Here is a 13,339-nt window from a genome sequence, read left to right as displayed (position 1 = left end):
TTTATGATTTAAAAATTGTTTTTTTTTTATAAAATGGCAAATTTTCAAGAAAAAACAAACAAAAAATTACGAGGAAAAACTTGCATATTTGTGAGATAAAATAGCAAATTTGCAAGAAAAAAACTCACAAATTTATGAGAAAAAACTTGAATATTTCCGACATTATAAAATGGCAAATTTTCAAGAAAAAAACAAAAAAAATTACGAGGAAAAACTTGCATATTTGTGATATAAAATAGCAAATTTGCAAGAAAAAAACTCACAAATTTATGAGAAAAAACTTGAATATTTGCGACATTATAAAAAGACAAAATTGCAAGAAAAAAACGTACTAATTTATGAATTAAATTTTTTTTTTTATAAAATGGCAAATTTTCAAGAAAAAAACAAAAAAAATACGAGGAAAAACTTGCATATTTGTGATATAAAATAGCAAAATTGCAAGAAAAAAACATACAAATTTATGCTTAAAATATTTTTTTTATTATTATAAAATGGCAAATTTTCAAGAAAAAACTAACAAAAAATTACGGGGAAAAACTCGCATATTTATGATATAAAATAGCAAATTTCGAAAAAAAAAACACAAATTTATAAGAAAAAACTCAAATATTTGCGACATTATAAAATGCCTAATTTGTGAGGAAAAAACTCACAAATTTATGAGAAAAAAACTCGAACAGTCACATTATAAAATGGCAAATTTGCAAGAAAAAAACTCACAAATCTACAAGAAAAACTTGAATATAGTCCAATTAAATATCGCAATTCCACATAACACGCCCACAAAATGTCACTTATATCTTGATAGGGACCCTTCTACAATTACTACCATTAAGTATCTTACCTAATACACAATGTGGGGAGTTTGTATGGTGCCGAAGCATACTGAATATGAATATATGTACTGTTACACTTCAAGTATAATTTATTATGCATGCCTGTCAAAATAATGATATTTTTCAAGTCCAACATGTCATGTTTATGATGGAATTACGCACCTATGGTAGTGATGTAACCCCAAAATTATAAATCAGAACATGCTGTAGGCTACCACTAATAAAAACTAAAAGTTATTGTAAAAGTTATTAGTACAGTAACAATTTAAGTGAAAAACAGTATCTCGTGCCATAACTGTGTCATGTGACTACAAATTTTTCACCGAACAGAACACCTACCTTCGTAATCTTCGTAACCCTTCACCCCCCCCTGTACGTTTTTTTTTTCTTCCTATCTGTCCGCAACATCAATCACAATCTTACCAGATAGGGCTTGCACCAGGGGTTGATCATGGGAGCTGAGAAGCTGGGCTTGAATCGTTTCCACCACTCGTCTGAACCTGCGACTCGGACCTGAGGATGCATGACGCATCATATTACTATTTATTTATTTTATTTTTTTCTTGGAGAGCTCAGTATTGTTCATTCGGTAATTTTACCGATTTGACATGTCATCATCATCGCTCTCCTTTTTTTTTTTTTTTTTTTTGTATGTGGGTGATTATGTGTGTGTGCGTGCATCATATTACTATTAACCACTTCCTCAAATAACGACTGTTGCAATTAATTGCAGATGCATTTTCCACATCAACAGATGGGACGCAGCATTTTTCGTATTTGTACAACTTACCCGATATGAGGGTGAAGGTCACGCTGTAGATTCCCGTTTCCCTCCTGCCGTCCCTCTCGGTCCTCTCCCTGTCCCGCTCCCTCTCGCCCTCGGAGAAGGCAATATCCACCTGGAACTTGACGGGCTTCTGGAAGACGGAAGGGCCGCCGGAGGACTTGTATTCGGCCCTGAAGCTTGTCTGGGAGATGACGCTGTGACTGAGCGACGGGATCTGCGCGGCGGCAAGACAGAGAAGAAGCAGAGAGACCCACGGACTTACGAGGCGGGAGAGGTACGGGGGGCCGACGTGAGTGCGGGGGAAGGACAAAAGGTGAGGGTGGAGGGTGTGGACAAGAGAGAAAGAGTGAGCCACAGGCAAAAAGCAAAAAAAGTGATTCATCAATGTGCCACCAAGTGAGCATAACCGAAATAAAGAGGACATAGAGATAAAGACAAAAATGAAGTACATACATCAAGAGAGTGAATGTGAGTTTGAACATGTGACCTGTGACCTTTGAGATGCATGACAGATCGAGCGCAGCAGATACTTACAGACAGGAAGGCGTGGACGATGTCGGCTTTGACAGAACTCAGAGGTTTGTCTCGGATCACCACAAAGATCTGCTCTTCTTTCTCCAGACCGATGAAGTTCCCAAACCAGGACTTCTTAGCCAGCCTGCCCAGAAGCAGACATTTAAAAGAGGCGAATTTTTCGGATTGCGTGGAACTTTTTCTTAATGCGCAAAATGATGACTTACTCAGGGCTGGATTCTGGTGTTAAACTGGACATGTCCTCTGATGTTGGAACTAAAAGAGACAACTACTAAGTAAATATGGTGGGTATTCTTTTTCTCCCTATTTTAATTAACTCAATTTGATTAACGACGAGGAATTAACTCAATTAACTCAATTTGACATCCTACCTGTGCAGATTATGGTGCTGTTATGTAAATATCAACAGCCACTCACCTTGCAGTTTGCGACGATGGAACCGAGGTGAGCCCAACAAGTTGTTCTTAAAAGAATTGAGGCGGGTCTTCCAGTGGGCGGAGCTGCTGGCCGCGATCCCGCTTCCCCCACCGGGGCTGGAGGGCGGGGTGAGCGACAGAGAGCCCACCCCGCCCCCTCCCTCTGCCCGCGAGGAGGATGAGGACGAGGAGGAGGAGGGCGGGGTGGAGGAGGGGTGGTGAGGGTGGTGGACAGGGGTGCCCAAGGGCGTGGGCAACGGAGAGCCCTGGGGAGTGACCTGCGGCACAGAGTGGGCAGAGTTTGGGTACAAGCTCTTAGTCACGGACTTTAGGACAGAGGACGAAGGGAAGAAGAAACGGGGAATGGGTGAGAGCAGCGGAGAGGGGGAGGGCGAGCGGGAGGATGGGTTGTGCAGAGGCAGGGATTTGATGGGCTGGAGGTGAAGCCGTTCGGCGGGTCCCTTGGTGGGCAGGGTCTGGGTCTTTGGATGGGGGGGGGCTTTGGGTTTGTCGTGAGCCCGTGCTGAGCGAGGTGTCGTGGCGCTTCCCTGTTTGGGCTCCTTTGTTTGGGGGGTGGCGGCGGCGGCCGAGGTGACGTCTGATTGGCTGAAAGTGAAAATGGGGCTTTGATAGGACTGGGGGGGAGCGGGGGTTTGTTTGGGGTGGGGTGGGGTGGGTGGGGGGTGTAAATGGAAAACAAGAAAGAGAAGGGATGGAACATGGAGAAAGAAGGATGGAAATGAATATCATGCTTCATCTTGTGAGTAGTGAACATGTCCAGTGAAAGTCTACATACATGTGCCGAAACAGTCACAACTAGCAAACGTTAATTATGTGACAAGACACAGGTGCGACGATTCCTCTACGTTCCTCAATATCTATTATTGTGCGCGTACGTCGCCCATGCAGGATGTGGAAGAGAAGTGACATGAGGACAGTAAAGAAGTGAAAATGTCACACAAACCTGCCGCGTAAGGTTTACTCTGAGGAGCTTGATTTGTGGTCATGTTAAAAAAAAATGATTAGAGGAGATGGAATAAAAGGATGTTTCTGGGAGTTATGACTGGCGGTTTGATATTTCATAGCACATCTTGGCATTTACGACAAAACACACCAATTGAATATTATTTTTGCCCGTAAAACAAATGAACTGTTGACTTTAATAAAAAATAAGTACAATGAGCAAATTATACCAATACAAGTCATAAATTAAATCTGTTATCATGTAACTGCGTCTTACCCTGGGACTACTGAGAGGGCTGGAGGAGAGACCAGTGGAAGCTCCGCTCACCGAGCGAGACCTGAGAAATGTCGACATCAGCTAAATTTCACTCATCAACATTATCATCGCAGTGCACAAATAAATGAGTTTGATATTAGTATACCGCTGGCTGTGTGCGGCGTCCAGAGCCCGGCGAGGAGGCGTGGGAGAGCCCTGTTCCGTGACGCTCAGCACCTCCAGGCTTTTCCTCTCCGGACGGCAGCGGCCGTGGCGCGTCAGCATGGGCGAGTCCACGCGCTTTCGAGGAGGATCTGCACATCGCCCGTCGGAAATTTAGGGAGTTATGGTTTGGACAAGAGGATCTGTACTTCCATTAAGCAGGAGCTTCAACAGCAGGCTCCCTTGAGTGAAGCTATGCTGCCACCTAGTGACTGACCGGCGTCATTGCGTTGAGGCAAGTCCTCGTCCTCGTAGCTGGGGTAGCGCTCTTTCCTGTCCAGCAGTAGGTAATAAATCATCTTTTCCTGGTTTTCTCTGCGGAGCATAACATGAACACAAGGAACAAAAGTGGAAGAGGATTTAAGGTAGGAAATGAAAATGTCATCAAATGTCAAAGTGTGACTTTTAGCATATTTTGAAGACAGTCATTTTGACTGAAAGACACAAATAGCAGCACCACCAGTTGTGCCAGCACTTTTAATGTACAACCTGAAAATATTTTTAATGCCAGCAGCCTGCTAGGAGGAATTTCACTGACTTCTCTAAACAAATGTCTTTCAACTTCTTCCCCACTTTTTGGAACAGCCGCCTGACTCCAAACGGTCATTTATGGCCTTCCCCTGTTTCTATCCAAGTCGACAGCTTCTTTTTATTAGCTATTATGTCGGACCGCTTGGCAGTCAGCGTTTTCTTGTGCCGGCTCGAAGCGCTCTATTAACGTACTTCTCTTCATCTATAAAAAATTCCTTCATCCTATAGAACATGACTGGAAATTAAAACCACAAATTAGCAAGATAGCTGGCGCTTGTAAACAATTCACCCTAAAATGGAATTCGACCATAAACTCTTGAGTTACGACCTTGGCTAAAGTCCATTGTAAAAAAAAAAAAAAAAAGTGGTCTTAATGAAAACCAACTTATCAGTTTGGACCAGACCAAAGAAAAGCCAGTTGAAAAAAAAAAAGCCACACAAACCAAAACACATCCTAAAATAATTCATAAGATTCAGATTGGATTTAAAAAAAAGACACATTTGTCATTTTTGGAATAAGGGAAAAAAGAAAGGCTTACTCTTCACATTGCAAATCACGGGTAAGCTTGACGCGGTCTCTAAAACAGCCCAGTGAGTGCATGCTGTCCAACACATCCGGGTCCAGCTCAGTCAGGGATATGATTCGCCTCACACACACTCTTCTGGGGGGAGGCTGCTCAGGACAAGGCTCGTTACGGCCACCCCTGGACACACACACACACACACACACACACGCACACAACGTATAATGTATATTATAAATGTGACTAAATATGATGTAGCATCGCACTCCACAAATGAGTGACGATATACTCACAGATACCAGGCATGTTTCTGAATGGTGTCCAGCTGTAGGACAGACAAAAATGAAAGGAAATTTAATGATCTTTATTTCTTAGTTATTCAACTTTATAGTCATTATCCAAATAATGTAACCCTGGAGAACCCAAGAACCCTTTTCTTCTTTGGAAAATTATGAATTATACATTAAATGACTGCTATAAGTTCACTGAACACCAAAATATAAGTGTTTTCAATGTTTTTTTCAATTTATTCCCTAATTTAGGATTAGGGCGAAATTTGACCCTTTGGGATTTAGGGGTATCATTTGGAAAAATCAGAATAACAAAAACTGTCAGTAAACTATTTAGAATTTAAGAAAATAATCAATCAAATACACAGCTACATTGAACAATATAATTTTTTTGTTTTATTTGTTGCATTTTAGCCATCTTGTCACCACCACTCTGGCTCATGTAAGTGCATTATTCATCCACTAGATGGCCCCATGGAGGGGTCAGAATTGGCACTCTGGATTTTTGAAGTTAAATTTGTAAAAAATAAAAGGTCTTTGTTATTTGAGTAGCAGAATTTATAGGGGCCAAATTTGACCCAGTGAGTTATCCAGGGTAAAAAAAAAAAAAGTGGGCCAGAAAAAATGTGGTTTTACATCAGAAAAAATCTCATAGCACACCACCAAACAAAAATTTGCTTACTTCAATGTGAACTCTGCGGTAATAGTTGAACAAAAAACTAACAAAGTGAATTGAATTTTTGGCCCAGTAAAGTTAATTTGAATAATTGTAGTACTAATGATTGGAACTGAAAATACATCAAACTCATCATCAGTCATGCCGTCTCACTACAGTACTTGAGTCCATATAGCAAATGTACAGCACGTGAATGCCGGTTGTGAGCTCCGCCTCGTACCGTGAGCCGCTTTTCGGGGTTGACCTCAATCATGCCCTTGAGCAGGGACTGGCAGTCGGGGGGGATGAAGTGTGGCATGTGGAAGACGCCGCTCTTCACTTTTTCCAGGAGCTGGCGTAAATTGTCATGGTCGAACGGCAGGGCGCCCTGGCGAAGAAAGAGGGCAAAAAAGCGTCGCGTATAAAAAAACAAATGGTCAATAACAAGGGCAAAAAAGTCATCATCCTAGTCAAACTTAATGACTTACCACCAGCAGCGCAAAAAGAATGACCCCGCAGCTCCATACATCTGCTCTCCTTCCATCATACTTCTCCCCCTTCCAAAGACAGAATCCCATATGGTCCAGAAAATCAACATTTACTGGCTCATGTAGCAAAAATGTGTAAATATTATGAAATGTGGCCACTAACCCGTATGACTTCAGGGCACGCATAATGCGGTGATCTGAAACAGGAAGATAATCACGTTACATGCATTTCTACGATTGACGGTTTCAAAGTCCCTGCAGTGAAAAACGCGACGTAGCTAATCTAAAAAAAAAAATATATATATATTTTTTAAAACATATGATGTGTTTGTGGGCAAACTGAACACACGGGGCGAACTCACCCGCAGCTGGTCTCTAACAGGCTGTCGCCCACCTGGAGTGACGCCATACCAAAGTCAGCGATACGGATGTTGTTCTTCTCATCCAGCAGCAGGTTCTCGGGCTTCAGGTCTCTGTGGCTGCATCAATGCATAAGTGATGATCATAAAATGCTTTCCAATTTATTTATGGGTGCGTAATTTAAAACAAGCCCTTATGAATTATTACTCAATTTACCCATATATATATATATATACAATATAGCTACCGTACTTCCTCATACAGTGGCCTAGGACAATGGCCAGGAGGCCGTTTATCTACTCAACTGCAGTGATACCAGGCATTTATAGATAAGATATCCACAAATAAATAATAGAAAATTATCTTCTTACGCTCCCTGTGCATTTTTAAACCCTTTTTTTAACTTTTATGTGCACATTTTAATTGAATCATTATTTAAGTACTGACCCCCCCCCCCCCCCACCCCCCAATATTTTATAATATTGAAGCAGTGTTAATATTCAAATTATGTATAATGTTACAATGGCTTAATATAATATATTATCAAACAGAGGCTTTTCTTAAGTGGCAGATAATGTAAAAAAATAAAGAAAAAGTATTCTAGTATTTTCATGTGCATATTTTTTACTCAAGTAGACAACCACTTTTTATCGAATGCATCTACAGGACACTGTCAGAGGAAAATACAGCATAAACAATCAACTGTACAAATGACTCAAACCAAAAGGCTGCAAGAACGAGAGCTTGGATGTAAGAACCAACCAGATGGAGTGACTGTGGCAGAAATCCAAGGCAGAAATGATCTGCCTGAAAAACTTCCTGGCTTCTTTGGGAGTCAGACGGCCTTTCTTTACCAGGTAGTCGAAGAGCTCTCCTCCTGACACGTGTTCCAATACCAGGTATCTGTAGATGAACAGAGATCTGGCCTCAACAGCTAAAAAAAAAAAAAATGGTACACCTTTGCTCACTAATGAGAGCTAATACAAGAGCTTCATGGGGGGAAAAATGCCCTCAAATAAAGTGATGGTAAAGAGAAGCCAAAATTCCAGTAACAACTCACATAGCTAAATTAACTCATACCTATTGTAAATCGCGTTTTTTTTTTATATGCTCTTCTCTTGTATCGTATCTCAATCAATTAGATGAACCTTTTTTACGGTAAAAGTGTGCAGTGCGCATAACAGCGTTAGTCTCACGGCATCTATTAGTTAGTACTTGACAAGCGTAAGCGGATGCGCGGCGGGAACTCACAGGTACTTGTTATTCTCGTATACATCATGCAGCTTCAATACGTGCGGGTGCTCGATGAGTTTGAGGATGGCGATCTCCCTCTCAACCTGTTTTCGGACAGAGACAAAAAAAAAACAGCCATGAGTTGAAAATGAACTGTACAAGTGTATAGTAACAGTATAATATTGAAGTACAACATCTCATGAAGCCAAATCGGGTAATCAAAATATTAGAACCAGCTCTAAATACCGTATGCTGCAGTGCGGTTTTGCACCACTTTAAAAAATTATACTACTCAACTTGCTTGCAAATTATTATTATTTTTATATATAAGCAGATGTTTTGATATAGCTGAACACCCAGTAACAGTTTTGAAATTCATTAGCGTACCTTCATTAACACCGACTCGGACAGCTTCTCCCTGTTGACAATTTTGATGGCGACCTTCTGACCAGTGATGCAGTGGACGCCGAGCTTGACCAGTCCTAAAAGAGGAGGCCGAGAGGAATACTTTTTTGTGAAGCTAATTCTACATCAAATTATGATGTGAACATTTCATTTTCTACTCACCTGTCTGTCCCTTTCCCAGCGTTTTTTCCAGCCGATAGGGCCCAACATATTGAGCGGACTGACTCAAAGACAGTTCTTTACTCATACTGCTCTTACTTGAGGAACACTAGACTACACGTACTGCGATTATTGCAATTACTGTAATATACAGTTTATCCAGATGTTATTGTGGCATAAACAGCACTCGCATTTGAAAATACTCAGCACACATGGAGGGAAGTCAGTGAAAGCCTCCATTTAAACCTGACTAGTTAGTAATTCCTCGTCGTTTTTCTGCTTTACGAAAAAAGCTCAGTAGTGATTGAAAAAAAGCAATAAACATGACAAACGAATCAATTCAAACAGGGACTTTAGCTTATTTGCATAACAAACATCTTCTCGCGTTTGACTGCAGTTTTATAACGGTTGGTCAAAGAGAGGTGTTTTTTTGTTGTTGTTTAAATGCAGTGTGAATTTGAATGTTATTTCTCTCCCTGTCAGGCCTCACAGGTGCACCGACATGCTAAATGTAGCCTCGCCGCCTCTCTCCCACACAGCAGCGAGGCTAGCTTGTAGCTTTAGCTTCGGCGCCTTGACCCAGCGGCCGCCCTGTCAAAATAAGCCCCGCCGCCTCGACTTGTCGGCCACCGAGAAATAACACTGCTCCGACGGACGCCTCATTCTCTCGACGGGTGGATGGAGCGCGTAGCCGGCGTAAAAAACAAGCTTTCCGGTGTCGTCTCGAAGTCCTTCCTTCCTTCCGCCTGTCCTCCCTTTCGCCCAGCGCTCGGCTCTACATCCCTGCGAGGAGGCAGCCGATATCACAGCAGCATCTTTTCCGAAGCAGGTGCACACAAAAAAAAAAGACAAGTATCCCCTGTTTAGCGCTACCTCACCCCCGGTTCCTTCTTTAGCTGTCGGTGGTAGTTGGCGCAGGGTTTCTAGGCCGGGTTGTATTACACTCCCTTTGGTTTTCTTGCCGTAAATCGATATTTTTTTTCCTCTCGCGCTCCCTCTCCTCTCTTCCTTCGCATCACTCGCATCAGCATCCGGGTCCTTCTGCATCCTCGCGCCTCGCCTCCTCCCGCATCCAGGCTATAAACAGCCGCCACAAGGCGGCCAATGGGAAGACGATGCTGAGGTGTTGCACATCTGCTAAGAGTGACAATGCAAAAAAAATAAAATAAAATAACGCGGTGGATATCAAAAGTGTACACACCCCTGTTCAAACGCCAGGTTTTTGTGATATTAAAAAAGTCAGAGCAATGTTTCGTTTACCCCCCTACCATTTACAAGCCAACTGGGCGGTATTATTAAGGTGAAATGATGTCGTTGCATAAACACCCTCTTATAACGTAATGTGTTCGGAATTAACCAATCACATTCAAACTCATGTCAATGCTGTGCAAAAAAACAACAACGTTTTCTCACATTTGTTAAATTCTGAATAAAATTGATAGTATTACATTAGCAAAATTATTTGTAAAAAATATAATTTATTTTTTTTATTGTCCCTGCGCCATCTTGTAGGTAACTCTAATTTGATTTATAATAATCCACAACGCCAGAGGAAGTACAACCAATCAGAGACACAAGGTGGGACCGACGAGGTGACCAGAACTGCAATTGAAGATGCAACAATAGTTCGGAAATTCATCTACATTGCAGATAATGTGAGCGATTCTGTGGTTGTATTAAAACAAAACAAAAATAGGACATTTGATGAATCATTTGGAAAGTGAATGTGCTAAGATCTCAATTTGAAATGTTTTGTATGGGCGGATAATTCCCCAAAGCTTAATTGCGACTGTGCCAAGATGGGTGATTCTCATATGCAGCCAGGATGATTTGCTTCAGTCATGCTGCTGAAATGGAAACAGGCAAGAGACAATTACTATATTTTCCTCTTTTTTCCCAACCTCTAACCAGTCTGATACTGGCAGACTCCGTTGAAATCAATCAATAATAGAGTGTGTAATTTAAATTATTCAAGTTTATTGTAAAATAGGACCATACAAAGATAGCATTGACAGTTAGTCTATAATGAAATACAGCAAAAATATTTACAAAACATTGATGAATACACATGTCTTCCCCTCCAGTTTTTCCAGATGGTTCAGTCCACTTCCTGCTGGAAGCTGTAAAAAAAAAAAAAAGTTTAAGTTCACCATTTACCTGTATTTTACTGCATTGTGACTAAAATGTGAGTGTACTTTGGAGTCAGCCAGCACATTATTTTTTTAAACCAAATTTTCATTAAAAAAAAAAAGCAGTATTACCCACGTGTCATGATCAAGATCCTTCAGACAGGGTCTTTGCACAGGCATAAAAAGCGTCGACGAGATCTTTGCAGTCCACTGCTCCCTTCTCTCTGATACTAAAACACAAATCCAGATTACATACTAATCACATCTTAGATCAATTTATCTTGCATGTGTCGCAGTATAATACAGCATGATACAAAAAAAAAAAGCACCAAAAATGTTGCATCAACGGAATTTACATCGGATCATCTCTTAAAATGAACCTAAATCTGCATCAAGGATTATTCCAAATCACTGTATTTTAATGTGCATAAAGTGATTACACGTGAGTAAACTGTACACCACTAATCACCTCAGCACGTGCGCATGCAACAAATTGTCCCCGGCCCCCCTTATGTTCATGTACTGTAACACGAACCGGCAGCTTTGAATGTGCAGGGCAGGTCACACGCGTCAAAGGCTATTTTAAACCTTTTAATACCTCTCAAGACATTTTTGTTACGTAAGAGTGCCGTGTAAACAAGTGAATATGAATTGCTACATTTACAAGTCAATGCGAGTTATAATGAATGGGACATACGGTTCACAATTTACTGTATTTTTTTTTTATATATATCTACGAGATGAGTTATACAGTGTATAATGTATGTACTGTATGTATGAAAACATATTCCTCCTTCCACCATTTAATTTGAATGTATTTATTTAGCTACTCTTTAATAGAACACTGTACTTTGGTTTGCATGCATAAATAAAAAATTTAAATGATGCAAGTATAAACACGGTCACTCACAAAAGACTAAGCATTTGTATGAAGACTTTCAGTAGTTATCAAAACTCACCACTTGCCAGCGTCCGCTTTGATAAGCTGGCATGACGCCGGTGCCGCTTCGTCAGAGCTTGGCATGTTGACAGAACAGCTGCGGTGTGTCGAGCGAGTGCTCCTTGCAAGACTTTACGGTCAAGTGCACATCTGCTGTACAAAGACACGAAGAAAGGAGAGACGGCATGGACTGGGTGGGGAGAGGGACGGCAGACAGTTCTCAAGCGTGACAGTACTGCCAGTTTAGTAGTGGGGGGGAATAATACAGTGGATTTAAAAAAGTCTACACACCCCTGTTCAAATAACAGTTTTTTGTGATGTTATAAAAGTTGGACCAGGATTTCAATGAGTCTCATTTTTTGAATATTACAAAAAGCTTGAATTTGAACAGGGGGTTTGTAAACTTTTTACATCCGCTGTATGTTTCCGTTTATAGTTTAATCTTCTATTTTATCCATTTCCTCTCTTATTTATTATTTATCCTCATGTATGGGTACACCCACCCCTCTAATTGAAGGATTATTAAATATTTTAATTCCCTTTCTTTTGTTTCGGGAATCTTCTTAATGAATATGCAGATAACAGACCTTTTGAGGCAAACATTGTGCATTACAAAGGCCCCCTAACGCATCTAAAATACTCTCAGCGGGGGGAGCTGACAAAGGGGCTTTTTCCTGAGATCGGACTGGAGATCCTGATTCTGTGTCACAGTGGTTTTGTTGGGATTAGAATGTTTAAGCATTTGTTTAACCAACAGCCTTGTATTAGCATTGAATATAACATTACAAATGATGCAGCGCCTTTTCTTAAAGACAATGCTGTTTTTTTTTTTTTTAAAATTCATGAATAAATATGTCGATTTAGTTTTGTCAGGTTTCTAACATGAGTTGACAATTACACTTGAATTTTCTATCAACTAGTGTTTCCTCTCCACCAGTAATGCAAATTGATTTGTCAAAAAGGCCCAGACAGAGCCAACGTATGACAAAAACGCTACTGATTCAATGGATTGCAGAAATACCGTGTGTATTTCATTGATTGGACAATATGAAGGTTAACAAGACAGATGAGTCACCTAAATTAAATAAACAAAGGCAATTTGTCATGTCTAGCACTTTTCATTTTGTTTCCCCAAAGCAGGAAAAATAATGTCCTAAATATTTCACTTACAGTACTAAACAGTTAGGTGGCAGCAATTACAATGATTTGATTTATAAAGATAGGGTATTGGATTGTTTATTTTTTTGTGGCTGAGAGTCTCAGTTGTCTATAACTATAGCAACAGGTGAATAGATGTTATACTATTTTGACAGTGGTGAGCCGTTTATTTGATACATGGTCCTTCAGTAGGTACAATTAATGTAGGTCAGTGTTTGTGCCTGAAATTAAGCAGTACTTGTATACTTAAATATTTAGTTGTCGCCCACTGACAGAAAAGACAGCTCTGGAATTGTCTCATATGTCTGCAGGTGTTCCTATTGTTTTGGCCGGTGAGTACAGTAGCTTGGCCGTGCTCCAGTGTGCCACCTAGTGACATACATATGAACTGCAAGTAGAATCTCGAAAATTGATGTGTAGTCGCCTGGGAGATACCGCTTCAGTACACTT

The 13,339-nt window shown here is 40.7% G+C and overlaps 1 protein-coding gene across 11 annotated transcripts in view; it reads right to left on the bottom strand.

The window, feature by feature from the left end:
* The window catches only part of brsk1a (BR serine/threonine kinase 1a), a 30,961-nt gene that overhangs the window by 2,536 nt on the left and 15,086 nt on the right, over positions 1-13,339 (bottom strand). Inside the window, exons 1-19 of one of the 11 annotated variants that reach the window (XM_077549863.1) lie at positions 9,222-10,492; positions 8,666-9,178; positions 8,486-8,580; positions 8,117-8,202; positions 7,628-7,768; positions 6,868-6,984; positions 6,669-6,702; positions 6,506-6,574; positions 6,259-6,405; positions 5,366-5,397; positions 5,088-5,252; positions 4,235-4,332; positions 3,962-4,109; positions 3,817-3,877; positions 2,578-3,211; positions 2,367-2,415; positions 2,161-2,284; positions 1,630-1,840; positions 1,266-1,352 (exon numbers count right to left, since the gene is read on the bottom strand). In XM_077549863.1, the coding sequence (XP_077405989.1) occupies positions 1,266-1,352; positions 1,630-1,840; positions 2,161-2,284; positions 2,367-2,415; positions 2,578-3,211; positions 3,817-3,877; positions 3,962-4,109; positions 4,235-4,332; positions 5,088-5,252; positions 5,366-5,397; positions 6,259-6,405; positions 6,506-6,574; positions 6,669-6,702; positions 6,868-6,984; positions 7,628-7,768; positions 8,117-8,202; positions 8,486-8,580; positions 8,666-8,750 (2,383 nt within the window). In that variant the 5' untranslated portion in view covers positions 8,751-9,178; positions 9,222-10,492. Of the gene's footprint in view, positions 1-1,262; positions 1,353-1,629; positions 1,884-2,160; positions 2,285-2,366; positions 2,416-2,577; positions 3,212-3,540; positions 3,568-3,816; positions 3,878-3,961; positions 4,110-4,234; positions 4,333-5,087; positions 5,253-5,365; positions 5,398-6,258; positions 6,406-6,505; positions 6,575-6,668; positions 6,703-6,867; positions 6,985-7,627; positions 7,769-8,116; positions 8,203-8,485; positions 8,581-8,665; positions 10,510-13,339 lie in introns of those variants that run through there. The other 10 variants (XM_077549864.1, XM_077549868.1, XM_077549860.1 and 7 more) reach the window with 10 other exon arrangements.

The sequence above is a fragment of the Vanacampus margaritifer genome, chromosome 18 (genome assembly GCF_051991255.1).
Source record: "Vanacampus margaritifer isolate UIUO_Vmar chromosome 18, RoL_Vmar_1.0, whole genome shotgun sequence".
In the NCBI taxonomy this organism is placed as follows: Eukaryota; Metazoa; Chordata; class Actinopteri; order Syngnathiformes; family Syngnathidae; genus Vanacampus; species Vanacampus margaritifer.
Note: the sequence above shows the minus strand (reverse complement) of the source record. Positions and strands in the feature narration are given on the sequence as shown.